The 27851-nt window shown below is 51.0% G+C and overlaps 3 protein-coding genes across 4 annotated transcripts; all 3 read left to right on the top strand.

Moving 5' to 3' along the window:
• Positions 1-378: 378 nt before the first annotated feature.
• RNF222 (ring finger protein 222) lies at positions 379-5738 on the top strand. Its single transcript, XM_028124868.2, has 2 exons — positions 379-408; positions 5091-5738. Exon 2 carries the CDS (start codon positions 5118-5120, stop codon positions 5736-5738), a length of 621 nt encoding a protein of 206 aa, XP_027980669.1. The 5' UTR covers positions 379-408; positions 5091-5117.
• Positions 5739-12881: 7143 nt separating this feature from the next.
• Positions 12882-18201, top strand: RPL26 (ribosomal protein L26). Its single transcript, XM_028125021.2, has 4 exons — positions 12882-12942; positions 13843-14015; positions 15169-15309; positions 18030-18201. The coding sequence occupies exons 2-4, from the start codon at positions 13848-13850 to the stop codon at positions 18156-18158; spliced, it is 438 nt and encodes a 145-aa protein (XP_027980822.1). The 5' UTR covers positions 12882-12942; positions 13843-13847; the 3' UTR covers positions 18159-18201.
• A 1128-nt stretch (positions 18202-19329) lies between these two features.
• Positions 19330-26935, top strand: KRABD2 (KRAB domain containing 2). 2 transcript variants are annotated; one of them, XM_028125132.2, is made up of 3 exons: positions 19330-20391; positions 21413-22144; positions 22993-26935. In XM_028125132.2, exons 2-3 carry the CDS (start codon positions 22088-22090, stop codon positions 24226-24228), a joined length of 1293 nt encoding a protein of 430 aa, XP_027980933.2. In that variant the 5' UTR covers positions 19330-20391; positions 21413-22087; the 3' UTR covers positions 24229-26935. The 2 variants fall into 2 exon arrangements, with proteins under 2 accessions (XP_027980933.2, XP_027980932.2); XM_028125131.2 differs by having other exon boundaries at positions 19330-20062.
• Positions 26936-27851: the final 916 nt, after the last annotated feature.

Raw genomic sequence — 27851 nt, forward strand, 5'->3', positions numbered from 1 at the left:
TGAGGCTACATTTCTTACTGTTGGACCGGGGGAGACCACCTGTGGGAAGCCTCAGTCAGAGGGCTCCTGGGTCCCTGCCTCCATTGGGAGACCCACCCCTGGGCTCCCCCTTAGGGTGGGGGCTCCCCTCCGAGCATCCCCGTCAAGATCACCTGACTCCAGCAGCTGCCGCCAAACCCCTGGGCAACGCCAAGAGCCTCCTGGCCTCAAACGGGTTGGGCGACATTCACTTCCCTTCGCTGTCCTCCCGACTAGCTCAGTCATTAGGAAATGCCTCAGCGGCGGCTGTCAAAGTGACAACAGCAGGAAGACGTGCTGTCTGCCCAGCACCTGTGGGTGGCTCAGATCTGCTCCGCGGAGGACGCGGTGGAGAGGTGGATGCTGCTCTCCCTGGTCCCAGCCAAGTGAGTCTGGGGACCTGGCTGGGGGCGGGGAGGGAGTGGGAAGCAGCCAGAGCTTGGCAAGGTTCTGGACTGAAACCAGAGGGGCACAGGGTGTAGGTGTGCGTGTGTGTGTGTGTGTGTGTGTGTGTGTGTGCGTGCTGTCTAGGGGAGTGGTCACAGCTGAAGCTGTAGGGCCTTGCTTTGGGAATCCAGGAGGGAAGCCCAGCTGCCTAGAAGTGTCTTTCTGTCTTGAGGGGCTCACTGTCCCAAGGCGGGGAGGCGGGAATCGCCTGGGCTGACAATAGCCCCCAACCAGTCCTCATGGTGGACTGCTGCCCCGGGTGAATGGGGGCACTAGGACTTCATGAGGCCAGCCCCCCGTGGGCCAGCCTGGCCGTCCCCCCTGCCTCACAGGTGGCTGGAGTCACAACCCTGTTCAGAGTCACATCTGGTCAAGGAGGGACTTGACCAAGATGGAGGAAGTTTCATGTATTCCTTTTTGTTTTTTGTTTTTTTATAAACTGCTTGACGAGGTAAGCTATACATATTTAACATGTCCACCCGGATTCTGGAGCTCGCACCAGGTATTTTCATCCGTGGATGTTTGTCAAATCAGTGTTTCTGCACAGGTGTGAGGGCTTGGATCTCCTATTCCAGCATCCTGCTCTCCTTTGACCAAGGTCTGGACCACCCTCCGTGGAGGCACATCCAAACCCTCGCTAGAGGCAGCGGTCCCCAGCTCCCTGGGTCTCCCCTGTCCCAGCCATGCGGCTTTGAACAAGTTACTTAAGCCCCAAGCCTCAGTTCCCTCGTCTGTAAAATGGGGATAATATCTACCTCCCTGAGTTGTTGTCAGGATTTCATGAGGAAGGGATGCAACATGCCAAGCACATAATTAGTGTTCAATAAATGGTCGCTGTTATAATTATTTATTATTACCTCAACACTGGTCCCACCTCACCTGGGAAGACTTTCCAGGCCTCCTCTCCCACAGTTTCCTAAAGCACCAGTGGGGCTGCCTTTCGGCACATAATGTCTCACATTGTAATTGAGCTAGATTGCGCCCAAGCCAGAGCACGTTCCTTGCATTTCTTCTGCTGCCCTCACCCTGGCCCCAGCACCCCAGACGGAGGCAGGCCCATGACAAGAACTCAAGGATCAAGAATGAAATGGGATCAAGAGAAAGGGAGGGACGCAAGGAGGGAGAGGGCTGAGAAAGACCGAGAAAGGGAGGTGAGAAAGGGAGGTGAGAGAGGGAAGTGAGAAAGGGTGGTGAGAGAGGGAGGTGAGTGGAAGGTGGGGAAGGGTGGCACTGTCTAGGCACGAGTGACTTGCTGCTCCCGAAGCACAGGAAGAAGAAAGGGTTGCCCAGGGAGGCACCAGTGGGGACCTGGGATGTCTTCTGCACACCTGGATCCCTTTTACTTTTCTTCAGCCTCCAAAATTAGAGGCTCTCCTCCCCCCTCCCCTGCTCATCCCAAGGAGGACAGTGCATCCTGACTCAGCTAAAGAGCTTCTCACAACTCAACTAATGTTCTCTATGTCATCTGTGGAATCTCCTCTCTCCCTCTCTCTCTGCCATCTCTCTCTCTCTCTCTCTGTTACCTTCCCAAGTGACCTCAACCAAGTCATTTCCCCTTCTCTGGACCTGGGTCTGCTCGCCTATAAAACTAGATTTAACTAAGTGACCTCAAAAGTCCTTCCTTCCCCTAGCATTCTCTTAACTATCTGCTTTAATTCTCTTGCCTACCTTGATACCTACTTCTCAGTTACCCAAACAACTTCAGCTACTAATCACCATTCCTCCTTTAAAAAAAAAAAAATCTCTTTCTTAAAAACAGTTATGCATGTCCCCTAGGCTCTAAAGTTTCATGAAGGACCTTCTTGATCCTACTTAACTCTAATGCCAAAGCTCAGTACCTAGCACACAGCAGGAGCTCAATAGCTATTTGTTGAATAATTGGATGGATGGATGGATGGATGGGGTGGATGGATGGATGGATGGATGGATGGATGGATGGATGGATGGATGGGGTGGATGGATGGATGGATGGATGGATGGATGGATGGATGGGGTGGATGGATGGATGGATGGATGGATGGATGGATGGATGGATGGGGTGGATGGATGGATGGATGGATGGATGGATGGATGGATGGATGGGGTGGATGGATGGATGGATGGATGGATGGATGGGGTGGATGGATGGATGGATGGATGGATGGATGGATGGATGGGGTGGATGGATGGATGGATGGATGGATGGATGGATGGATGGATGGATGGGGTGGATGGATGGATGGATGGATGGATGGATGGATGGATGGATGGGGTGGATGGATGGATGGATGGATGGATGGATGGGGTGGATGGATGGATGGATGGATGGATGGATGGATGGGGTGGATGGATGGATGGATGGATGGATGGATGGATGGATGGATGGATGGAAGGAATTGCTGCTATATGCCCGTGGGGCACTGTGAAATCAGGGGGACATGTTAGCAGTTGGCTTAAGAGACTCATGGTCATCCTTGAGAAAATCCCAGTTTAGTTTAGACATTGGCAAGTGTGTTATGAAACAGAAATGACAGAAACATTGGAATCACCATCTTAATTGTTATCTATTGCCCATCACTTACCTAATCTCTCCTTGGACCTGTTGCCCAGTCTGCCCCAGGAGCTGCAGATCTTCATCATCTTATACAGTTACTCTAATTTGAGGGGAGCTGCCCTCTGTCAGGGGTGTGTGTTATTTTTTTTAGTCATCTATATAATAAGGAGCAACAGGGAAGGAGAAGGAAGGAGAGGAAGGTAGATGCTAGGAGGGGAGAGGATTCGGCTGGCCCTTAACAATGACACCTACCATTTGTTGAGCACCTACTGTGTGCCAGACTCTTCATTCACATCAGCTCACTTACTACTTTGAACGACTCCAGGGGCACCGGGATGGCTCAGTCAGTTAAGCATCTGCCTTTGGCTCAGGTCATGATGATCCCCCGGTCCTGGGATCGAACCCCGCGTCGGGCTCCCTGCTCAAAGGGGAGTCTGCTTGTCCCTCTCCCTCTGCCCCTCCCCCTGCTTGGGCTTGCTGTCTCTCTCGAATAAATAATTAAAATCTTTAAAAAATGCTCTGAACAACTCTGAGAAGAAGACAATATTATTAAACCCATCTTAAGATGGGGAACAGGCTCAGGTTAAACAATTTGCCTGAGGTTTTAGAGACAATAATGGCCGTTATCAAGGATTTCAACTCAGTTCCAGAGTCTGAACCCTTGAAACCGTCACCCCCAGCCTGGGGGGTCACATTGATCACCCAGAGACCAAAGCTTGAAAAGATTTTGGTGCTGCTTCCAGGGTCCCAGCTCCCCTGTCCCCACCTTTCCATATTTTTGCTCCTTTTTCCTTATGGGACATTTTCAACTTGGCAAAATGCATTTAGAACTAAGCCAAGAGGGGAGAGAGATCCCAGAAGATTTATGATTTGAGAAACTATAGTCTTTTCTAGTAATTGATCCTGTTCCCATTAAGTCATCTCTTGGGTCTGGGGGCTGGCACAGAGTTTTATTTGTGTTCAGGTGTTTTTTGTCTACATCCTTGATGGAAGAAAATATCAGTGACACGTGATCACAGTTCCTTCTAAAGAGGCTGATCTAGAGGGGTTGAGGCTACACAGTCGTGATACGGGGGGACTTTTAAGTGAGGATGCTTGGACCTTCCCAAGCTGGTGTCTGCCTTCAAAGTCAACATCTTGGGAAGCTGTGGACTTAATCCAACAATTCTGCCCTTGCTGAGAACATCTCTGGGGTCACTCGTTCGCTCCCAGATAATGTTTAAAACTCACTTAGTGACTTTCTCACCAGGCTTGGCTCCCAGTGACTTCGGCCACTTCCAGCATACCAGACATATCCTTGAAGGATGAAAATCTGCCTTTACCAAGGTTAATCAGAAGGTTCTCTCGCTGCCTCAGGCAGCGCAGTAAGAATTTGAAGAATGAGTGAGCTGTGGCAGGTGGAGGTACGAGCCCACAGCTCCCAGCCGTGACTGCACAGAGGGCCAGGAGGCATTTGGATGTGTAAGTTCTGAGCTTTATTTTCAAAACAGTCATTGCTTTATGGCCACGCTTAGCACAGAGGAACGCAATCCAATGGCTGGATACGGTCCAATGGATCAGCCAATCCCTGAGTGGGGAGTTAGAGGAAAAGCAGAGGATCTCCTGAAAAATGACCACTCAGGGTATAGACCCACAGTGGAGACTGGGCTGAGTCTGGGGGAGCATCTGCTTAGCTGCCTGCTTTTCCTCCCCCCACCCTGGGGGTGGGGCGGAGGGGGGACTGGGTCCTCCTGCCTTCACGTTGGGCATCAAAGCAGGAAGAGGTGAGGTGGTGACCTCACCCAGGGTGCATGTCAGGGTTGAGGTGAGGTATCAGGCAGGCTACACCTGCAGCACCTTCCATGCACTTCGACCCAGAGTCTCACGGGGCTGGGGTTTCTCCTTCTCCGTCTCCCAATCCCCCTTCCAGAAGTGCCCCCTCATCTCCTCCTCAGGGGCCTGGGCCCTAGGTCCCCCGCCTTGGTGTAAGTCGGGCAGGCACCTGGGGAGGAGTAGGGGAGGAAACGAAAGAGGGCGGCAGGAGACGGCAGGTGTGGGAGGGCGTTGGCAAGGCGGGAAAGGCGAGGAGGCTGAGCGCCCTTCCCTCCCGCAGCTAAGGCCCTGCCTTCGCAGAGCGGCCATGTCCGAAGGGGAGAGCAAAGACAGCTCGGGCAGCGAGTGCCCCGTGTGCTACGAGAAGTTCCGCCACCTGGACGGCGCCAGCCGCACGCTGAGCTGCGGCCACGTGTTCTGCCACGACTGCCTGGTCAAGTACCTGCTCTCGAGCCGCGTGGACGGCCAGGTGCCGAGGACCATCGTCTGCCCCATCTGCCGCTATGTCACCTTCCTCAGCAAGAAGAGCTCCCGCTGGCCCTCGGTGCTGGACCGCGGCTCGCAGACCCTGGCCGTGCCGGGGGCCCCGCCCGACGCCCTGGGCCACACGAACCCCCTGGCCGCCGCCCAGCAGGTGTGGAGGCCGGCCCCGAGCCAGGGCGCCCCGCTCCCCTTGGACCTGCCGCCCGGCCTGGCCCGGGAGCCGCAGGTCTTCGTCATCAGCCGCCACGGGATGCCCCTGGGGGAGCAGGACAGCGTGCTGCCGCGGCGCAGCCTGGCCGAGCTGTCCGAGGCGTCGCCGGCCCCCAGCTCGGGCCGGGCCTTCTGCTGCCGCTCGCGGGCCCTGCTGCTCATCACTTTCGTCGCCGTGGTGGCCGTGGTGGCCGCCATCCTGCCCTGGGTGCTGCTGGTGAGGAAGCAGGCCTGAGCGCCGCCCTGGGCTGAGCTGGGGGGCGGGGGAGGGGCGGGGGTGAGGCCCGGGGGCGGCGGCCTGGACGGCGGCCTCACCTCCCGCTCCGCCCGCCCCGACCCGGTCGGGTCACGGAGGCTGGGGCCTGACGACCTCTGCGGCTGGAGCTGAGCTCGGGGCCCAAACCCCAGCTCCACGTTGCAGGCTAGGGTGCAAAAATGGGGTGCCCTCCCCTCCTAGGAAGCAACAGGGGTGTCCCGCCCCCTCGGGGAGGAGGTATCCTCTGCAGATACTTGCCCTTTCTCTGGGTTGGAACTGAGCAAGGTGGGAAGATGGGTGGTCCTCCCTTCCTGTGGGGTTGGGGTCACCAGCCCCGAGGCGCCGTCCCTATCTGCCAGGTGACCTACCTGAAGCCAGGTGGGGCTCCGCTGTGGCTCGAGGGGGGGGCCAAGGGCAGGACTCGTCCAGGTCAGAATTCCCACCCAGGCTTCTCTAGCTTGCTCTCAGGAGCCAATCAGAGGGGTGGCTCGGGGGCCAAAAGCACCTTTCCCACGACCTCAGCAACCATCCATGACCCTCACAGCTGGGCAAACGTATACCTTCCCACTCCCAAGTCACCAGCCTGGAAAGCGTTCACTGGGAGAGACGCTGATCTCAGAGGCTGTGGCCCAGGATCTCTGGGGGACGTCACAGAAAAGGGCCAACGTGGGGAACAGGGGCTGAGGCTAGCAAAGTGGCCCACAAACAAAGCCAGAGGTCTCCCCAAGGCCCAAGGAGTGGTCCAGAGCTTGAGTCCTGGGGTTCTCAAGGACGGCCGGGCAGGCTGGGTGTGGGGCGGGGGGAGGGAGAGGGGGGAGCCCGATGGCGGAGACTTGAGTCAGCGGAGAACTATGTGGGCACAATTAACCCCTGGGGGCTCCTGCCTCCCTCCCAGTCCAGGTCCTCCCCCTCATGACCCAACCACTCATTAGAGGCCACACCAGCTGGGCCAGTTTCCCAGCTGGGCTGGGCGAGGATGGGTGGGGAGAAAATAGCTGTACTTGTCAGGGACGCCAAGGTTTCCACAAATGCTGAACCCCAGGTCCCGCAGACCCCACCCTGGCCTGTGCCAGGGCTCGGCGAGGAGAGCCACTCAAAAAGCCTCAGATTGGGTCTTGCCTGTGGGGCCAGTCACTTGCCAACAGCTGTTTTTCTGTTCATTAAGGCCCGTAATCTTAATTTGTGGATTAAAACAACAACAACAACAACAACAACAAACGTTCAGCTACTCTTTCAAATAGGTGGCTGCTTGCCTCCACCCCCACAACCTCTACCACGCTCAGCAAAGTTTGCTCTCTGTGGGGAAAGATTTGCCTCTTATCTGGTTCCCAAATCCCCGGAGTGGTGTCCATGTGGGGGCCACTTGGGATGGGGTCCACCCTACAGGGGATATTTGGAACACAGGGAGGGCTGATTTAAAACACTTAACTTTATGGGTTTCTTTATGCTCTTTTCAAGACTAGAGAAGAGCTTTGGTGCTATTCGCGGGGGAAGGGATACAGGTGGATCCATGGCAAACATATTTATTATAGGACTAAAAATGTTAATGAGTCTGTTGTAACCTCAAAATACCTGCAGCGTTTTCATATTGTTCAGCGGTGACCTGTAGATCGCACTTCTTTTATTTTCAAAGGATGCCAAATGGCTATTTTTTAAATAAAGGTATCTATTTTCTCAAAGATTCCAGAGACATCGCCAATGCATGTGGGAAGCTCTGAGCTCTGACATTCCGCATAACTCACATTAGATGAAAGAGACACTTGGAAAAGACAAATGCAAATGGGTCTTAAACATTTTAGGCAGTCACACACTTGTGAGGGAAAGGCAAGTTAAAATTTCTGCGGGTATACCATTTTTCACCTATTAGCCTGTCAAACCCTGAAAGATTCAAAACCCACTCTGCTGCCAAAGCTGAGGGAAAGCAGGTGAGGTGGTGGGGGTATATATGGGTAAAACCCCTAGGAAGGGAAATTTGACCTTTGCTATCAAAATTTCCACTTTGACTCAGCAAGTCCTGTCCCAGAAATGTATCCTCTGGAGAGATTCGCTTATACCCCCGTAGAACGTCTCCAGTGGCCAATGGGATCAACGTGGTGCGGAACAGTGTTGAAGGGGGGGCGGATAAGAATTCACATTCCTATGTGCTTATTTATGCATCAAGAAATTGGGAAGTTCATGCAAAAGACTAATAACAGCGATTAACTGGGCAAGGGGATGAGAAGCTGATGGAACAGGAAGGCGGTGATTTTCCCTTTCCCTTTGATACTTTTTTTAAAATTCATCTGAGAGAGAGAGAGAGTGCTAGAGCATTAGTGGGGAGGTCAGAGAGGGAGGGAGAAGCAGGTTCTCCACTGAGCAGGGAGCCCAACATGGAGCTCGATCCCAGGACCCCGGGATCATGACCCGAGCTGAAGGCAGGTGCTTAACCCACTGAGCCACCCAGAAGCCCCTCCTTTCGATACTTTTTGAAACAAGCAAACGTACTACTTATTCAAAAATTAAATTGAAGGGGCTCCTGGGTGGCTCAGGCGATTAAGTGTCTGCCTTCTACTCAGGTGATGATCTCAGGGTCCTTGGATTGAGTCCCACATCGGGCTCCCCGCTCAGCAGGGTGTCTTCCTTTCACTCTCCCTCTGCGCTCTCTCGCTCTCTCTCAAATAAATAAATAAAATCTTTTTAAAAAATCAAACTGAAAAATGCTATTAGATGCTAAAGATATCTTCGGTGTAATACCTGTTGCCTCGTGAGGCCCTGGCCCCAAGAACATTCTAGAGCTGCCCGACTACCTGTCCTGCAGCCTGAGAGTGTCAGCTCCTGGCTCAGTGGGGCTGGTTTGTCTGGTTAGAGGTGTGACATCTTCTGCTGAACAGGCACACCAGGAAGGAAGGTAAAAAGCCTAATATTTGACTCAGTGTTTCTTAGTTCCTCTGGACTTCTTTGGGCCGGATCATTCGGTGTGCTTGTTTTGATTTTTCTCTACCCTTCCTTTCCTTCGTCAAGTAAAAGCTTTTGCTGTAAGCAACCCCCCTGAGGTCAGGGCACCACAGGAAGATACCATTAGATAAAGAGATAGATAGACAGATGGATGGATGCCTGGGATTAAACATAAACTGTTCCTCTTCTCTTCCTCCCCTTGTCCAAGGGCATCCCCCTACACACACACACACACACACACACACACTTTGCTACCTCCCCTCACAGTAACATTTTTTTTTAAAAGATTTATTTATTTATTTATTTGTCAGAGAGAGAGAGCACAAGCAGGGGGAGTGGCAGGCAGAGGCAGAGGGAGAAGCAGACTCCCCGCCGAGCAGGGAGCCCGATGCAGGACTCGATCCCAGGACCCTGGGATCGTGACCCGAGCCGAAGGCAGATGCCCAACCAAGTGAGCCACCCAGGCGCCCCGCTGTGGCGCAAAACAATCTGGTGCCATCTTCACTTTCCCTCCTCCTTTTACCGGGTACAAACTAATTCTCAACACAAACTCTTGGTAGATCCAGCAGGTGGTGCTGGTGCAGACCTCTGGGCCTTTGTTTGGGTGGCTCTCTGCCTGGAAAACTAACTCCTCCCTAGCTTTCCAGAAGCAGTTCAAGGGGTACCCGTGAAGATTTCCTCACGCCCAACCTCGGTCAGAACTGACCCATCCCATCATCTTCCCAGGGACACTCTGTTATGCCTATTTGTTCACAGGGCCATTTCTTCCTTCTGGACACTGCGCTCCTTGAGGGGAGGCTAGGTCTGACTGATCTTTGTGTCGCAGTGCCTGGCTTAGGATTTGGTAAAGAGTTAAGAGTTGGAGAAATGTTTCAAGAATGCCTGAGTGAAGGCAAGCAAGCAGGAAGGAAGGAAGGAATAAATGGGGTGGTTTGGTGTCTAGGAAAAAAAGGTGAGTGCAAGGGACTTAGGTGTGGAATCTGGATAGGTGGCTTTTCTTAGGGCTTCACAAAGACCAGCCTCGAAACAACCCCAAAGAGTTGTTTAAAAGGACCTTTTTCAAATCATTTAAGAGGCATGTCAGGAAGAGACATGGAGCGGCCAGGCTAGGTGGCCAGAGGGTCACATGGGGCGGAGCCAAGACATTTTATGCAGGTAAACAGACTCCACAATGAGGCTACCCGTAATTTGCATCTGTGTGTACAGTTTGTACCCTGGCAATCTTCACACCATATAAAGTGGTTGCGCTATCCAAATGGTGGCCTGGAGGTTTAATTTCAGTGACTCAGTGTTGCATGGGGGGGGGCGGGGTGTGGAGCTAAGGAGGCCTCCGGAGGGAAGGGCGACAGCAGAGAATGATGGGCAGGATAGGGAACAGAGAAGGCCTTTGTGGGAAGAGGGGAGGGTTGGGGAGCCCTGAAGAAGAGGGGGTTAATAGGTGCCTGGCTGGCTCAGTCGGGAGAGCACTTGACTCTTGATCTCAGGGCTGTAAGTTCGAGCCCCACGTTGGGTGTAGAGATTACTTAAATAAATAAAACTTTAAAAAAAGAAAAAGAAGGGCACCTGCGTGGCTCAGTCGTTAGGCGTCTGCCTTCGGCCCAGGTCATGATCCCAGGGTCCCGGGATCGAGCCCCGCATCGGGCTCCCTGCTCGGCGGGAAGCCTGCTTCTCCCTCTCCCATTCCCCCTGCTTGTGTTCCCTCTCTCGCTGTGTCTCTCTCTGTCAAATAAATAAATAAAATCTTTAAAAAAATTTTAAAAATAAAATAAAAAATAAAAAAAGAGAGAAAAGAGGGGGTTGGGGGAACCCAAGAACAAGAAGAGAGAAGACCAGAGAGGAAGCCAAGGTAGGAAGGCAGGAGTGTTCAGCGGCTCCCTGTAACTTTCAGCAACCCAGTCAGATTCAGCTCATCCCGGATCCCCGTGGGCTTTTCCCTGGAGGCTCCTCTCTCCGGCCACAAGGACCTGGCTCCTGCTGCCACCACATCAAGCTGCTTCACACCTCCAAGACTCCCCTCCAGCGATTCCCACTGCCGCCTCATGGAGCTAATTTTAATCTTCTTCCAAAGTCGGCCAATGTTGATCTCACCCCAGAAGTCTTCCCTGACCCCAGAGCTCTCTCTTATTCCTACAGCACAGAAGCACCAAGGGTGGGGCGCCTGGGTGGCTTGGTTGGTTGAGTGGCCACCTCTTGGTTTTGACTCAGGTCATGATCTCAGGGTGATGAGATGGAGCCCAGCAATGGGCTCAGCATGGAGCCTGCTTAAAATTCTCTCCCTCCCTCTTCCTCTGCCTCTCCCTCTGAGCTCTCTCTCTGAAAGAAAGAAAGAAAGAAAGAAAGAAAGAAAGAAAGAAAGAAAGAAAGAAAGAAAGAAAGAAAGAAGGAAGGAAGGAAGGAAGGAAGGAAGGAAGGAAGGAAGGAAGGAAAGAAAAAGAAAGAAAGAAAAGAAGAAGCACCAAGGGCAAGGCTCATCAAGCACTTTTCCTGGGGGTCCCCTGATTGTCAGTTTCGCTGCTTATCTCTCCTCTTAGACAATGAGCTTCCTGTAGGCAGAAGCTTTGACTAATTTCACTTTGCAACTCCAGTGTCCAGATCGGGGATGGCTTGCAAAAGATGCTGCATAAACATTTATTGGAAAGAATTACAGGGGAGCCAGGGCCACTCAGTCCTAGAGCATGTGGCTCTTGATCTCAGGGTTGTTAGTCTGAGCCCCACGTTGGGTGTAGAGTTTACTTAAAAAAAAAAAATTAAAAAAAAAGAATTGCAGTAGAGGTACTCTCACTAAATTTTTTTTAGATTTTATTTATTTATTTGAGAGAGAGAGAGCACGAGCAGGGTGAGGGGCAGAGGGAGAAGCCGACTCCCCCTTGAGCAGGGAGCCCCATGTGGGGCTTGATTCTGGGACTCAGGATCATGACCTGAGCCAAAGGCAGACGCTTAACCAACTGAGCCACGCAGGTGCCCCTCACTGAATTTTTCAATTAAGAATAAAATCTAGGGCTCTTTACAGCATATTTAAAACACAACTTTTTTAAATCATGAAAACCCATTATGATCTACTGGCTCTACTCTGGCTCCTCAAGGACATGGTTTCTCACTCTTTGACTTGACCCAATGGAGACCTAGAAATTGGGACCATATACAGAAGGGACTGGGAAAAGCCTGCATGGGTCCATCTATAACCTAAGGGTTCTACATAACTTGCACGAGTTCCTCTCACTTCTCTGTGGCTCAATAACCCCATCTGTATAATGGGAACAATAATACTGTACCAGCATCACAAGGCTATTTGGAGTAAAGGAGTAAACAACCGTAAAGTGGGTAGAAGAGTGTCCCCAGGACTCAGCAAGCTCACTACATCTTACGAATTATCATGAAATGTGTCTTCCGTTAGTATGACACCGCATCATTCATTCAATGACAATGCATTTATTCATTCGACAGAAAAGGATCCCCCACCAGGTGCGCGGCCGGGCAAACTGCAGGAGCTCCCCCCCCCTCCCCCGCAGCCTGCCCCAGCATCCGTTTGCAGGGGAGCGCACCCCGTCCCCCGCCCCGCTTCCATCAGACCCTGAACCGAAGGACAGCGGGCAGTCACATTCAGAAAGGGGCACAGCTCTCCGCTTGCAAAGGCCTCCTTCCCAGTGTGGTCTCGGGCCGGCACCCTGGGCATCACCTGCGAGCTCGTTAGAAACGCAGGTGCGGACCTCCTGACGCGGGGCAGGGACTGATCGCGGGGCGGGGCGGCAGCCGGCGCCCGGCTGAAGCTCATCGAAAGACCGGCGCCCTCGATACGCCAGCGCCACGAGCCGTGTCTGCCGAGCCGAGGTGACCGGCGGCCGCAGGCCCGGCGTCACCTGGCGGCCGCTAGTAAAACCTGCCCTTTCCCGGCGAATGGGGCACCCGCTCCCTCGCCACGCCCTCACCACCGGGACAGTCACACCCTGAACAGACCCCGCCACCAGCCCAGGAACAACCCCTCCCGGAGCACCCAGGGGCGGAACCCAGATCTCCCAAGGGAGGCACCAGGCCCTAGAAAAGGCAGTTTTGCAGTTCCTTGCAGTTCCCCTCCATGCCGCGAGGGGACACTAGTCATCAATTTCTTTCCCAGTTTCCTCTTCTCGTTCAAACCCCGCGCCTCTCTCGCGCCAAGAGATGATCGGTCTCGCGAGATCTCTAGTCAACTTACAGAACCGGAAGTAGCGTGTGGCCCTCTTCCTTCTTGCGGCCATCGCTGAAGCGGCGCCGGGTGAGTTTTGGCCGTGCCGGCGCGAGAAATCCACGGCCATCCGTTCGGGGGCGCGATGTCTTTTGACCCCAGGGGCCCGATACTCTCCCGGCGGACGAATAGCACCCAGGGAGAGGGGCCAGGATGGTCTCGACCTGTTATCCCGCAAGCTTGAGGGCCGCCGAGCCCGGGAAGGGAGGAGGAAAGGGGGTTTGGGAACTCGGCATCGGCTTCTGGAGGGGAAGGGTTCTGTGGGGATGGAGACAAATCTAGACGGCGTAGTTTCTTAAAGAATGGCCTCGAAATAACTTCCTGGTAAAGCCAGGGAACTTGGAGGCCGTGGTCGCCGGGAGAAGGCAGCCCTTCCCAGGCTTGGGGACGAAGGAGCCGATGCATTTTGTAGGGAGCTGAATGTGCTCACACCCGAGTCCGTAGCGTCTTGACGTTGGTTGGTCTTTGCAAAGCGTGATGTTCTGAGTAACAGTTGTGGGTCTGTTTTGCTTTCACGCATCGGAATTGAGAGCGCCGTTTTTCTTATTTCAAGAGTTTGGAGGGTGTGAACTGAAGCAAGTGTGTTACTGATGGAGAATTTTTTTTTTTAAAGATTTTTTATTTATTAGCGCAAGCAGTGGGGGTGGCAGGCAGAGAGGGAGAGGGAGAAGCAGACTCCCCGCTGAGCAGGGAGCCCTACGCAGGACCCTGGGATCATGCCCTGAGCCGAAGCCTGACTCTTGAGGGACTGAGCCACCCCGGGGCCCGGGAATTCTTTATTCCATAAATAACAGAAAACATCCCGGTAGAACATGACCGTGTCCGTGGGCTTTCCAACCTCTCAAGGTGAAAGTTGCTGTTACCTGTTTGGAAACCGGACGAGATTGTGATCATTTAAGGGTTGACATGTCTTTTTACATTTATCTTTAGCCAAAATGAAGTTTAATCCCTTTGTGACTTCGGACCGGAGCAAGAACCGAAAACGGCATTTCAATGCACCTTCCCACATTCGCAGGAAGATCATGTCTTCCCCTCTTTCTAAAGAGCTGAGACAGAAGTACAACGTTCGATCCATGCCCATCCGAAAGGATGATGAAGTGCAGGTCGGTACCATGTTCGGGTCATCTTGGCGGATGTCCCGCCCACCGGACCTGGAAGAGGGATTTCATTCTGGGAATGATGCACCTGAGACGTTGCTCCCAGAACAGGAGTGCAAAAAGGGAACTAAAGAATCAAACAGGAAAAAAGTATCGATTGTCCCAAGCATCGGAATGGGGACCTAATAACCAGAAGAAGAGAGATGGTTCAGAACCAGCACGTTACTTTGTGATGAGCTTTTTCTCGGTGTGGTTGGTCACCAAAGATGTATTTGAGGACCAAGTCACTGAGTTCTGTCTGAATCAAAATCCAGATACGGAAGCCCTAACCGAACCATCATTTTATATGGTGGTTTTATGTTTACCAGTAAATAACTTGTCATATTGATTTAAGTGAAAATCTCTGTATGTGTTTTCCTAGCTGTAGCCCGCAGCTGTTGATTCCAAGATTGAGGCAAGTCTCTAAAGCAGCTTGCCTGGCCCTAGTATTATTTGATGAGGTTAACACCCATTTAAATAGAAAACCAGTCCCCAGATAGTGGTGTGGCTTGGCAACAGCCATTGGTTGCCACTGTACTGGTGGCGGATTTGCCAGTGGATTTGGGAGGTGGTCTCCTCTTGTTGTCAAGATCTCTTAATGTGAGAAAATCTGCAGCTGGAAAGAGGCATCCGTGCAGAAGCACTTTTGGTTGCTTCCCGACAAACGGAGGATCACTAGCACTCTGGGGTAGGAAACTTAGACTTTGGGAAAGAATGGTTCCCGTACATACTTGCTATTGCCCTCTCTGGCACTGGGTTGGACACGTTAACGGGTTGTGGATTTAATCTTGGGGCCTCTTGCTTCCTTTGAGATGGAGTAAAGTTCCTTGTTGTCAACCTGCTACGAAAAGCCAAAGTGGGCTCTTGACCTTTTACCAAGCCCACAGCTGCTTGTGGGCCATGAGTTGATGGATGCGCTGTCCATCACTGGATTTATATGGGGACATGGTTAATTTGCAGGTTAAAGCCAGAGGGAATTATTGGCATGTTTCCATTAGCCATTAAGTCTTTCAAAATTGAAAGGACTTCTGTATCTGATAGAGGGAAGGATGTGATTTGTAGCTTTCCAGGTTCCCAAGGCTAATCTTAATATTTCTGTTATTTTTGAACTTATATTTAGGTTGTGCGAGGACACTACAAAGGTCAGCAGATTGGCAAAGTAGTCCAGGTTTACAGGAAGAAGTACGTCATCTACATCGAACGAGTGCAGCGAGAGAAGGCAAACGGCACAACCGTCCACGTGGGCATTCACCCTAGCAAGGTAGGTGTTTGGAGAATGCTCGCGAAAAGAGAAGGCTATTACAGGAAGTGTTGGCAAATGGGATTGCTTGTTTGCAGGGCCATGTTACCTTTTTCTCAAAAGCTACCGTGAACAAATCTTAACATCCAGGAAATAGGGTGATTTTTCTATTAAATGGAGCCGATAGCCTTTTCACTTTTAGTATTAAAGCCAAGTAAGCAGGGCGTCTGGGTGGCTCAGTCAGTTAAGTGTCCGACTCTTGGTTTTGGCTCAGGTCATGAGATCGAGCCCTCCTTTGGGGCTCCCCACTCAGCACAGTATGATTGAGATTCACTTTCCCTCTGCCCCCTCCCACTGGTGTGCTGTCTCGCTTCTGCCCTCTTTCTGGCTCTCCCCCCCCCCCCCCCCCCCCGCCAAATAAATAAGTAAATCTTAAAAAGATAAAGCCAAGTAATCAGTGTGGCAGCTTTACAACCCTGCAAAGTATTAATGGGGAAAAACACTAAAGCCCAGAAACTAAGATCTTCTCATGGATAGTGGTAGTGTTTGAACCAGGATAGAAAAATCTGGTCTGTTTCCCATAGTACCTACCTGTTTGGGACTTGGATATGAATTCTCTGATACTTCAGTCTCTAATTTCTCTCTTCCAATTTTTAAAAGATCTTATGCTGCCATAAATCTGTTTTTTCCAAAGTATGGGAAAGCTGAAGGATTGGTGTGGCAAAATTCCTGCCTCTCTCTCACCTGGAATTCACTAGTAATATTTTCCCTACCCCCAGTGGATTACAAGCATCATGACACTTCCCTCTAATTCCTTTAGTATGTGTCTCCTGAGAGCAAGGACTTTGCCGATTTCCAGCCTTCGCCAGTCCTATGTGTGAAACACCGGTAGATCAGCTGTTGTCCGGGTCACCAATCCGGTGATAGATGCTTAGTCTTTCCAAGGTAGCTCAGCATAGGACGTAACAGTTTTCTTCGCTGTGGCTCAATGATCGTCTTCATCTCTTTATTTCAGTCTAGGGACTTCAGGCCTCTAAAGGCAGAGGACTCCAACCCAGACCTCAAAACCCAGTTGCCTGTTTTGGATTTCTGATTGATAACCTCAAACCTAATGTGTTCAGACTTCTGATTTTGTCCACGGTTTGCCACCATCACGGTGTATGGCAGCTCTATCCTCCCATTTGCTCAGGACAAAAATGCCATTTATTGTTTTTATCTCCACCCCCCATTGGCTGGTGCACGTTATACCCAGAATCCCATCTGTTCCCATCAGTGTGGCCTACAAGGCCTTCCTTGACCCCCTCACCAGCCACTTGTAGACGGCCCCACTTTGTGACCTAGTCTGCTGGCCATTTCACGCCTCCCACAGCCATGCGGCTACTCACTGTGTCTGCTGTTAGCGTCACCTGGCCACTTGACAGAATTCCAGATTCTGTTCCCAGCTGTACTGGGGGCAGGATCCAGGGATCTGTTTTTAACAAGCTCTCCGGTTGATTCTTAGACTCAACTTGAAAAACGCACACCTATAAAGCTTTTTTTTTTTTTTTTTTTTCTTTTTAAGTTCTCCTGCCTCTGGACCTTTGTGCTTGCTGTACCTTTACCAAAACAATTCTTCACTTTCTTCAGATGTTCACCTTTTCAGGTGTTTGTCTTTTTTGTTTTCTGTTAATGAAATATATTTGACCTAATGTGTAAATTCAAGGTGTGTAAGATGTTAGTTTTGTAGATTTGTATATAAAAGGATTGGCATTGTAGCGATAATTAGCGCTTCTAACATACTACGTAACTATTTTTAGTAGCTGGAGTAACGAAGTTCTAGTCTCAGCAAGTTTGATGATTACGATACAATATTGTGTATGACTGCTGCACATTATATCTGTAGGACTCAACTTAGGATTTGTAAGTTTATACCCTTAACATCTGTCCTGTCCCCCATCCGTTACTGACCATTTTATTCTTGTCACAAGTTCGACTTTTTACAGTTCCACATGTCCCCAACATCATACAGTACTGACGTCTGATGTCTCTCACTATAACATGCTCAAGGTTTCAGGTGTCCGCATGTGGCCTTGTCTGTAGGGCCTTTTTTAGTCACCCCGTAGGACTTAGCCCCTGCTCGCCAGCTCTCCTCCCCCGTGTTGCCCTGTTTTTCTGTGTATCAGAGCCTGATGTATATCCAGTTACTTTGTTTTCTCTGTCCCCATACTGAAGTACAGGCTTGGGGCAGTGGGTTGGCTCCCTCTCCCTGGGTGGCTCAGTCATTGAGCGTCTGCCTTCGGCTCAGGTCATGATCCCGGGGTCCTGGGATCAAGCCCCGCATCGGGCTCCCTGCTCCGCGGGAAGCCTGCTTCTCCCTCTCCCACTCCCCCTGCTTCTGTTCCCTCTCTTGCTGTGTCTCTCTTTGCCAAACAAATAAAATCTTTAAAAATAAGTACAGGCTCCATGATGGCAGAGATTTTCTCTTTTGGTCGTTATGCTGTGTTCTCAGACCTGGTTTAGTGCCCTTTTCCCCTGTTCCTCACCTTCCTTCATAAGACGTAAATCTACCATCATCTGGAGACCTTTGACAATTAAATTGGTCACAACAAGATCTGTACTGTGGTTTTGTGGGTCGAAGCTACATTTACATTCCAACTTGATTCTCAAGTAATAGTAGAAACAACGTGTATGACTTGGTTAGCTTGTGAAGCTAACCAAGCTGGTAACTGTATAAAGCTTAGAAGTATTTCGTTTTTCTGCAGGTGGTTATCACCAGACTAAAACTGGACAAAGACCGCAAAAAGATCCTTGAACGTAAAGCCAAATCTCGCCAAGTAGGAAAGGAAAAGGGCAAATATAAGGAAGAAACAATTGAGAAGATGCAGGAGTAAGATAATCTTATATGTGACTTGAAATAAAAACTGTTAAAATGAAGAGCCTTTGCTTTCTGTGCAGTGCTTGGGGAATACCACCTCCCTTACAGTGGATGGGTTTTCGGGGAGGTAGGTGGCATTTGCTCCCTGGAGGCAGGCTGCCCGGTCCTGTGGCTTGATTCTGCTAAAGAAAAATCCTGTTTAAGTAGAGTGGGTTTTTCCATTTGGGCACCAGCTCTTTAATCATCGAAAGTAACAAAATTCTGACACTGGGACAGATAGTGGGGTTTTCCTCATTTTTACAGCAGGCGGTATTAGGGGGACACAGGGCTCACTGAGAAGGCCCAGATAAAAAGCCCTGTGGGCTACTGCCTTGAACCTGCTGTGTTGGGCGACGACTATGTAGGTGTGCATATGGCGTACTCCCACGGTTTTTTGCGTCAAAGGGACATTGTGTAGAAGCGAGGAGCTGCTGTGATTGGCAGTAGCGCCTGGACCACTGTCCCCAGCTGTTCGGCACCGTCTTGCGTGCGCTGATGCTGCTCGGAGGGGTGCCATCACGCCAAAATCTCAGAGCGGAAATGCTTAGGTTGCAGTTTGAAGTAAGAAACGTTCACCTGAAACGTAGTTCTCGGGGCTCCCGGGACTCCGTAAAGAGGTGCCGTAGTTGGGACTCGTTTTGGGTGAGGCTTCCACTTTTTTTTTTTTTTTTAAAGATTCTATTTATAGGGGGAGAGAGCACAAGCAGGGGGAGCGGCAGGCAGAGGGAGAAGAAGGCTCCTCGTTGAGCAGGGAGCCCGATGTGTGGGACTCGATCCCAGGACCCCGAGATCACGAGCCAAAGGCAGACGCTTAACGGACTGAGCCACCCAGGCGTTCCAGAGGCAGAGAGACGCCCGCAGCTTACTTTCCTGACCTTCCAGGCTGCAGGCTTTGCAACAACGTGGGGAAAGTCACCGGTTCCGCCGCGGGGGGCCGGGGTCAGTGGCTCCCTCTGCGCAGGCCTGCCGCAGGTACCCCCAGCCCCAGCGACCGCCAAACGACAGGCGGCGCAGGGCTCTCGCGGGACCCCGTCCGGACCGTGGAAAGGATGCCGGGAGGCCCGCGGCGTCGGGGGCGGGGCTTCCGGCCGGCGCAGAGCGGCTTCCGGCGCGAGCGCCGGCGCCGGCGGGACGTGTGGCGGCGGCTGGGTTCGGGCCAGCGGGCCAGCGGTGGGGTGGGAGGGGAAGGCCCCCGACGCATCCCCCTCACCGCCCGGGCCTCCCTCGTCCCTCTGCCGACCGGCCTGGGTTCGAGGACCGCCGGCCCTCCCCGCCTCTCCCCGGCCTCGCTCATTGGTTCAGCCCCGAACTGGCCGCCCTCGCGGAGGGGTGGGGGCGCACCGAGCCCGCGGGGGTGCAGGGAGGAAGGCCACGCGCGCGGGGAAGGCGGCTCCCGCAGCAGGTCTCCAGGAGCGGGCGAGGCGTCTGCCGGGAGGTGCGGGGAAGCTCTGCTAAGTGCTTCATCTGTGTTATCCCCGCGTCTGCATCAGGAAACCAGTTCCTCGCCCGGTTGTGGCTGAGGAAGCTGACGCCCCAGTAATTCTGCCCTCCCCGTGCGCGGCCTCGCTGCTGCACCTGTGCGCGAAGTGTCTGCCTAACGTCCTCTGAGCATCTCTTGCCTCGGCTCTGAATCCCTTGGCCCTCTGAGGGAATCCCGCCCGGTAGATGGCTCAGCCCCTACCTGCTAGGTTGTGTACACCTGAACCAGTCGACTACAAATGCAAAATAAAGTGCTCCAGAGCCCGGGCTTTCCAGAGGACGGAGAGGTGGCAATTGGAGTCGCTGAATGCATCAGGAAGGCGGCTGAGTTGAGCTGGGCGGGACTCGCAAGATCGATGAAAGGACCTTCCAGGTCTGGGATGCCAAAGCAAAGACTCCCAGGTGGGTGAGGAAGGGAGATGGCTCCAGTTTGCTCTAACCAAGGTCGTTTATCAGTTACCCCACCGTCACAGATCGCACCAGGAAGTTCAACACAGTTCTTTCATGCTGCTCTGGAACAGGTGTTGAAAACCTAGATAACCGCAGGGATGGGCAGATAAGGCGGACAAGTTAGGGCGCTTGGGGACGCTGGGAAACAGGAGAGTGCAGGCTCTTCTAACCAGAGCTGCAACCTGCCAAGCAGCAAAGCTCCCAGGGTGGCCAGATGGTCCCAAAATCCAAGAAGATCGGTCAAGATTCTTCTATGAAATCCCCGCCATCTGAACGTATAGGTAAATCATTCTCATTCTTCAAAAAACGAACACTGATGGACTAACCAAAATAGGTCTGTTAGCTAACTGTGGCTTTACCCGGCACAGTATAAGGACCGTATCTCATATTAAAGACTGAGATTTTGCATCTTTTGATAATAAATTATTTCCAGCCTGTCTTCATTCTTTTATAGGATGGAGATGAAGCTTTTCCTTCCTTTGCAGTCCCTCTCTCTCTCTCTCTCTCTCTCTCTCTCTCTCTCTCTCATAAGTCTTAAAAAATCAATAAATAATTGTGACTAGGAGATGAAACAATTTACTGCAGAACTTCTCAGAGCCTTTATTTTTTAAAATATTTTTATTTATTTGACAGAGAGCATACAAGCAGGGGGAGTGGCAGGCAGAGGGAGAAGCAGGCTTCCCGCTGAGCACGGAGCCCAGTGTGGGGCTCAATCCCAGGACCCTGGGATCATGATCTGAGCCGAAGGCAGTTGCTTAACCAACTGAGCCACCCGGGTGCCCTCAGAGCCTTTATTTTTTTTAAAGATTTCTTTATTTGAGAGACAGAAGGCACTCACGAGCAGAGGGAGAGAATCTCAAGCAGACTCTGTGCTGATGTGGAGCCACACGTGGGGCTCCATCCCCAGGACCCTGAGATCATGACCTGAGCTCAAAACCAGAGTCAGACACTTAACCAACTGAGCCACCCAGGTACCCCCTCAGAGCCTTTAAAATGTCTGTTTACACTGAGGATCCTGAGCTCAGACTTAAACATTGCAAACGTTCTGTTTCTTCAACACTAAAATGTATGTTTTCCAAGATAGTTAATTTGGATGTGTTCATTTAATGTAGGTTCTCTGCTTTTTCCCCTCAAAAGAAAGTCATCAGAAAGTCAGTGGTTTTATAGTCAGCAGGTCTTAGAATCCAGTGATGCTGAGCACAGGTGTTTGAAGCCTTTTTAATGGAGAACCTTCAGGACCTCAGCTTAACCAAGACTCTTGCTCAGAGCTTTGAAACCTTCTCATCTTTCTCTGCTTTTCAGGATTCTGCCCTGCCCCTCGGCTCTGCATCTGATGGCTGGGATTCCAGGGATCTTGTTTTCTCCCGATTGTTGTTATTCCTGTTGTCATCATGTGAACTCTTTCCCTGGCCGCATCACCATCCTACAACCTGGAGTGGTCCTAAGGAATCTCAAGATTGGAATTCTCCAGTCTTGGTGGAGTGTGGACCATCTAGCATACCTCTTTTTTGGCGTGATAATCTCCTGACAAATCTCTCTGCACATAGGTGCAGTTTTTCCATTTCTGGAAACAGACCCTGCTATCTCTGTTCAGGGCCATCAAGCCTGTGCTGGAAGGTTTCTCCCAGTCTTGGAATACTCAAGTTCACTTGGACTCTCTGCTTTGTTCTGGAAGTATGTGGGCCTCAGCTCAGATCGTGTCAAAACAGACCTCCCAGGAGGGCAGAACTTGTTTTTCTCACCCACAAAGCTGGACTCATCTGCTTGGATAGGAGACCATTTCCTTACTTCTCTTACCTTCTTTGTAATATTCACATGACTCACATTCCAAGTCATTTATGCTGGCATGCCTTCATTCCTGGTACTCTCCACTGTCTCTCCCCCCGACCTGCTGCGGCCGCTCCTTAGCCCACGCCCCAGGAATGGTCCCTGTGGTAGCAGCTGGTGTCATTTCAAGAGGTAGCGACATTTGAGGAGATGACCAAAGATTGGAAGTGTTTGAAAGGTCTGCTGCAGGGACACAATGCTGGACAGGTATGAGAACGTGGTCCTTCAGGGTAAGGACTCAGAATCTTCATTCACTAACCCTGTGTACTGTCAAAAGGAGAAAACTATCATTCAAAAATTTCCCACTACTTTCTCCTTGATTCTCCTAAAATGAGGGCAGACTCTTCAACCACAAGAAATTAATTATGTTGGGGGCTCCTGGGTGGCTCAGTAAGTTAAGCAGCTGCCTTCGGCTTGGGTCATGACCTCAGGGTCCTGGGATCGAGTCCCGTATCAGGCTCCCTGCTCAGTGGGGAGCCTGCTTCTCCCTCTCCCCCTGCTCATGAGCTCTCTCTCTCACTCACTCTTTCTCTCAAATAAATAAAATCTTTAAAAAAAAAATTTTTTTAATTATGTTGGCTTTTTAGCCTTCCTAACTTCAAGTTCAGAGTTTGCTCTTATCATGTGGTGCCTTCCAGCAACATTCTCCCATTTATATTATTTTAAAAGTTAGGGAGGATATTTGTCTACTGCCTTAAGCATTTCCATGTATCCTCTCTCCTGTTCAATTAATAAATAAAGACCAGTTAATTAGGTTTCACTTTATGAGCTAACAGTTTCATTTATTTTGTTTGCCTGAAGTCTAAAATTACTACATATTTCTATATATGTCTTACTTAAAATTCTTTTGACCTGCTCTGGTTTTGAGCGATCTTAGTTGGCTTTCTAGTTGCTTTATTCTGTTATTGCTTTATACTATGTTATCTTTCTTCTGTGTGGGAGTCTTCAAAAATCAGATGGAAGAATGAGGAACTTCGGAGGGAAAGTCTCCTAGAGGGAATATCGGCGATTTTAACTCTGTTTTCTCTCTCCCTTTCCTTGGCTCCTTCTTACAGTTCTCCTTGATGCCCCAGAAAGCTGGAAATAACCCCCCTGGTGTTTCCACTACAAGTGATCTGGAAATGGAGATACATAACATGAGAGAAAAGTTTCTTAAAAGCGTGACAAAGTTAGTAGAAAGCAAAAGTTACAATAGCAAGGTATTTTCCAAAGAAAAGTACTTTCAAACAATAAAGGAAGTCAAAGAAGCTAAGGAAAAGGGGAAGAAGTCCTCGCGTGACTACCGCCGTGCAGCAAAATATGACGTGATCTCTGTGCAAGGCACAGAGAAACTAATAGAGGCGACCCATGGAGAACGGGATCGAATTCGGTATTATGTGCATAAGGAAGAGTTGTTTGATATTCTCCATGATACGCATCTCAATATCGGGCATGGCGGGCGGACACGCATGCTCAAGGAGCTACAAGGAAAATATGGGAATGTCACCAAAGAGGTCATTGTCTTGTATCTGACGCTCTGTGAACAGTGCCACCAGAAGAACCCGGTACCCAAGAAAGGTCTTGCCCCCAGGCCCATGGCTTTTAAGGACACTGACTCCAGATGCCAAGTTGAAGTACTTGACATGCAGTCAAATGCCGATGGTGAGTTCAAGTTTATTTTATATTACCAGGACCACTTGACCAAGTTTATTATTTTACGGCCGTTAAAAACGAAGCAGGCCCATGAGGTGGTCAGTGTCCTATTGGACATTTTCACGATTCTTGGTACACCTAGTGTGTTAGACTCTGGCAGTGGCGTGGAGTTCACAAACCAGGTTGTTCATGAGCTTAATGAGGTATGGCCGGACCTAAAGATTGTCCGTGGTAAGCAGCAGCCTGGCCAGGGCCCAGGCTCCCTGGAGCAAGCCAGCCGTGACGTCAAGAACATGATAAATGCCTGGATGCAGAGTAACTGCTCACGTCGCTGGGCCGAAGGCCTGAGATTCATGCAGATGGTGAGGAATCAGCTGTTTGACATGTCCTTGCAGCGAAGTCCATACGAAGCAATGTTTGGTTTTAAGGCTAAACTCGGGCTGTATTCCTCAGACTTACCCCAGGAAACCGTGGCTGTCTTACAAACAGAGGAGGACCTGGAAATTGCCGAAGAACAGCTAGAAAGTAGCCTTTGGATCAGGCAGGAAGAAAGGGCTGAGGTTGGAGCAGACAAATCTGATATGGATGAGGACCTCAATCCCACCGCTCCGGAAGCTGCAGAGCCCAGCACCTCACAGGGGGCCCTCTTCTGCTGGTGACCAGGCCATCTGGGAAATGCTGCCAGATTCCCTGGGGAAAGGAACATGAAGGCTGGACTCTCCCATCGGTCAAATTGTCCATGGCAGTCCTTGCTCAAAGGGGAGAAACGGGTCGGGTCCTTGACCTGGGGCCACCATGACAAACGACCACAACCTTGGCAGCCTAGAACAACAGGAATTTATGGGGCCAAAAGTTCAGAATCAGTGCTCCTTCTGGGGGCCCTGAGGAAGAATCCATTCCATGCCCCTCTCCTTTCTCTGGTGGTTGCTGGCAATCCTTGGCTTGTACAAGTCCAGTCTCTGCCTCGTCTTTCTGCGGGTCTCCACCTGGCCTTCTCCCCTCTGTCTCAGTGTGTGTTCTCCTTTTCCATCTCTTAGAAGGACACCATTGGATACCAAATCCATCTCATTGAGTTTAAGGCCCACCCCAGTCAAGGATGATCTCATCTTGAGAGCTTCCCCTTAATTATATTTGCAGACCCTTTTTCCAAGTGAGGTCAGATTCGCAGGTATTGGGGGTTTGGCCCTGGGCATATCTTTCTGAGGGACAGAGTTCTACCAACTACAGTCAGAAGAGGAGTATATTTGCCTGCAGAACATGAACTGATGGGGTCTCAAGTGTATAGAGCTGGTGGTGGTGCCCTCCATATATGCATTCCTTCTCCTGCCAAATCCTGCTCCTCAGGCAATATCCCAAAAATTGGGAGCATCAGAGGAAAAGATGTAGATGAAGGACAAGTAACAAGAAAAGAGATTGGTCCAGCATACCCTGGAGACTGGCCACCTCGGCACCTGCACTCTATTTCCCGCTTCAAGAAAAACCACAGGTGCCATCCCTGCTCTCAGAATGGCATGCCTAGGGAATGGTGTGACCTGCCTGGAACATATTTTAAAAGTTGGCCAGAATTAAGACATGGCTGGGATTTAGGTCTGAGTCTGCCAGTTGTCTCTGCCTCAGGAATAGCAAAGCATGTCTTTCTGGAAGAGGTCAGTACATTCCAGGAAATGACCAGTCACCAGGGACTCTGGAGCAAGGGGCAAACATGGGCCAGAGGTCCCTGCTCCGGCCAGAGAAGACTAGAGCAAGGGCCAGTCTGGGTCATGGTTCAGGGTAAGGAGAACTGACCTGGCTGAGGAGAAGGATAATGCCCTGGATCTGTGTACTCCTGTGTTCCCACGGCCTAGACGAATGCCTAGCCCGTCGGAGGTGTTCAGTAAGGATTTGTCATGGGAACGAATGGTTCTGCAGAGATGGGCACAGGAAGGAGAGGGGTCTGGTCTTTTTTCCCCCATGCACCCTTCCCGCATATCCTGGAGCCATCCAAAGCTCATACTGATGGCCCCTCAAGCCGGTTTCCTCCTCCATAAGGGGCAGGACCTACCCCTACCTACAGAGGGGGAGACACTGCCTGCTTCACAGGGTTATGAAGGGCTTTGTCTAAACACGGAAGTTCTACCGCGTGAGTTGTCCTTGCTACCAGTGGGGCCCGTCCCCCACGTGAAAGTTGAAGGCCTCTGCCCTTCCTTTGCTGGTTAAACTGTGTTACAGGGAGGCTACATGATTATTATTAGGAAGGAGGTGATCGCACCTTCCACCTTGTTCTGGGGGCCACGATCTTGCTCCGTCCTTGGCCGGGACCTCACTCTGCATTGCTGCTTTGTCACCTGGCAGGGTCTCTCGGAGGCCTGGCTCGACTGTTGTTACCCACCCTCATGCTGACCTCCCACCTCATGGTTGCCGGGCAAATCAGGAACTGCATCATGGACCATGCGGGTGAGCGGTGAGATGAAGCACAGCATCTCCGCCTTCCCCGGGGTGGGGCTACAGATAACCCAGGTTTCCTGAGCTGCTGCATCGCCACTCTTCCTTCCCCTTTTATTTCGTAATATTGGTGGTGGGAGAGAGTTAGAGGTGGACACCGAGACCTGGTGTGGCCTTACTCTGCATTTCAGTATCTGGAACAGAGGCTACTGGGGCACCACCAGATGCTCTCAGGGTGCAGATGTGGTTTGTGTGTGAAACTTAAAACAGTCACCACCATCACTCTCAAAACGAGATTGCATATACACCTCTTGAAAACTTGGAAAACCTGGCCACACCAGGCCCACGTCTTTGCATCGCAACGAAGGCCTGGAGCTCACTGGTAGCCCCCAGGGGGCAGTCTGCGCATGTCCTCCAGGCGGCCACCGTCTGGCCACGCAGAATCCGTGCAAGTGCATTTCTGTGGCCCGTTGCTGAAGAAAGGCACCGTGAGGGCGCCTGGGTGGCTCAGTTGGTTGGGCGACTGCCTTCGGCTCAGGTCATGATCCTGGAGTCCCGGGATCGAGTCCCACATCGGGCTCCCTGCTCGGCAGGGAGTCTGCTTCTCCCTGTGACCCTCTTCCCTCTCGAGCTCTCTATCTCTCATTCTCTCTCTCTCAAGTAAATAAATAAATAAAATCTTTAAAAAAAAAAAAAAAAAAAGAAAGGCACTGTGAAGTCATAACATGAACCAAGGCCAGAAACTGACCTCTGTTACCTTTAAGAATTTATGATGAGGGTGCCTGGGTGGCTCAGTTGGTTAAGCGACTGCCTTCGGCTCAGGTCATCGTCCTGGAGTCCCGGGATCGAGTCCCACATTGGGCTCCTTGCTCAGCAGGGAGTCTGCTTCTCCCTTTGACCCTCTTCCCTCTCGTGCTATCTCTCATTCTCTCTCTCTCAAATAAATAAAATCTTTAAAAAAAATTTATGATGAAAGTGGCATTCCACATCAGCAGGAGGGGTGGTATTAGTTAATGGTGCTAGATCAGTTAGCTGTCCATCAGGGAACACGAAGTCTGATTCCTAAAGAAGAAATGGAACTATAAAAATATTGGGGAAAAATGGGGGGATTGTCATGATCTTGGAATGGAGAAAGCCTTCCTAAGCACCACGTGAAATTCAAAAGCCATAAAAGAAAAGGCTGATATACTTGCCCTCGTGAAAATTTTCAAATATCTATGGGAAATACTGCTGTTTAAAAAGTGAACAAAGATAAGTAACATTGGGAGAAAATATTTTCAACATCTAAAACATCCTAGTTTTTAAAAAGGATGCTTACAAATGAATAATGAGAAGAACAGCCAATAGAGAGCAAACAGAGGCTAACCACAGAAGAAAAAGAAACGGGTAGTCAATGCTTCACGTGCCTGCGTGCAGCTGTGGGTGATCGAAGAACCCTGGGCTTGTCATCAGAGCAGGGCTCTCTGTGTCAATGAAGCCGACTCAAGTTAGAAAATCTTAATGTTCTCCATTGTGCATGTAGGAGAAGAGACACGGGCCTTGTAGTCCTGTCTTGATTGAACAAACCTTACTGATAAGGAGGTACAGTGATTGCTACGTTATTTTCAAGACAGCTGTATTAGTTTCCTGGGGCTGCCCCCAATAAACTGGGGGGCCGAAAGAACAGAAATGTATTGTGTCACAGTCTGGAAGCCAGAAGTCTGAGATCAAGGTGTCTGCAGGGTTGGCTCCTTGCCAGGGCGCTGGGGAGACTTCCATGCCTCTCATAGCTTCTGGTAGCCTCAGGTGTCCGTGGGCTTGCAGATGACATTCTCTCCATGCATTTGCATCTGTGTGTGTGTGTGTGTGTCTGTTTGTCTGT

This window comes from Eumetopias jubatus, unplaced genomic scaffold, assembly GCF_037043125.1.
Source record: "Eumetopias jubatus isolate StellerSeaLion01/CBP00866 unplaced genomic scaffold, mEumJub1_p1.0 scaffold_10, whole genome shotgun sequence".
Taxonomy (NCBI): domain Eukaryota; kingdom Metazoa; phylum Chordata; class Mammalia; order Carnivora; family Otariidae; genus Eumetopias; species Eumetopias jubatus.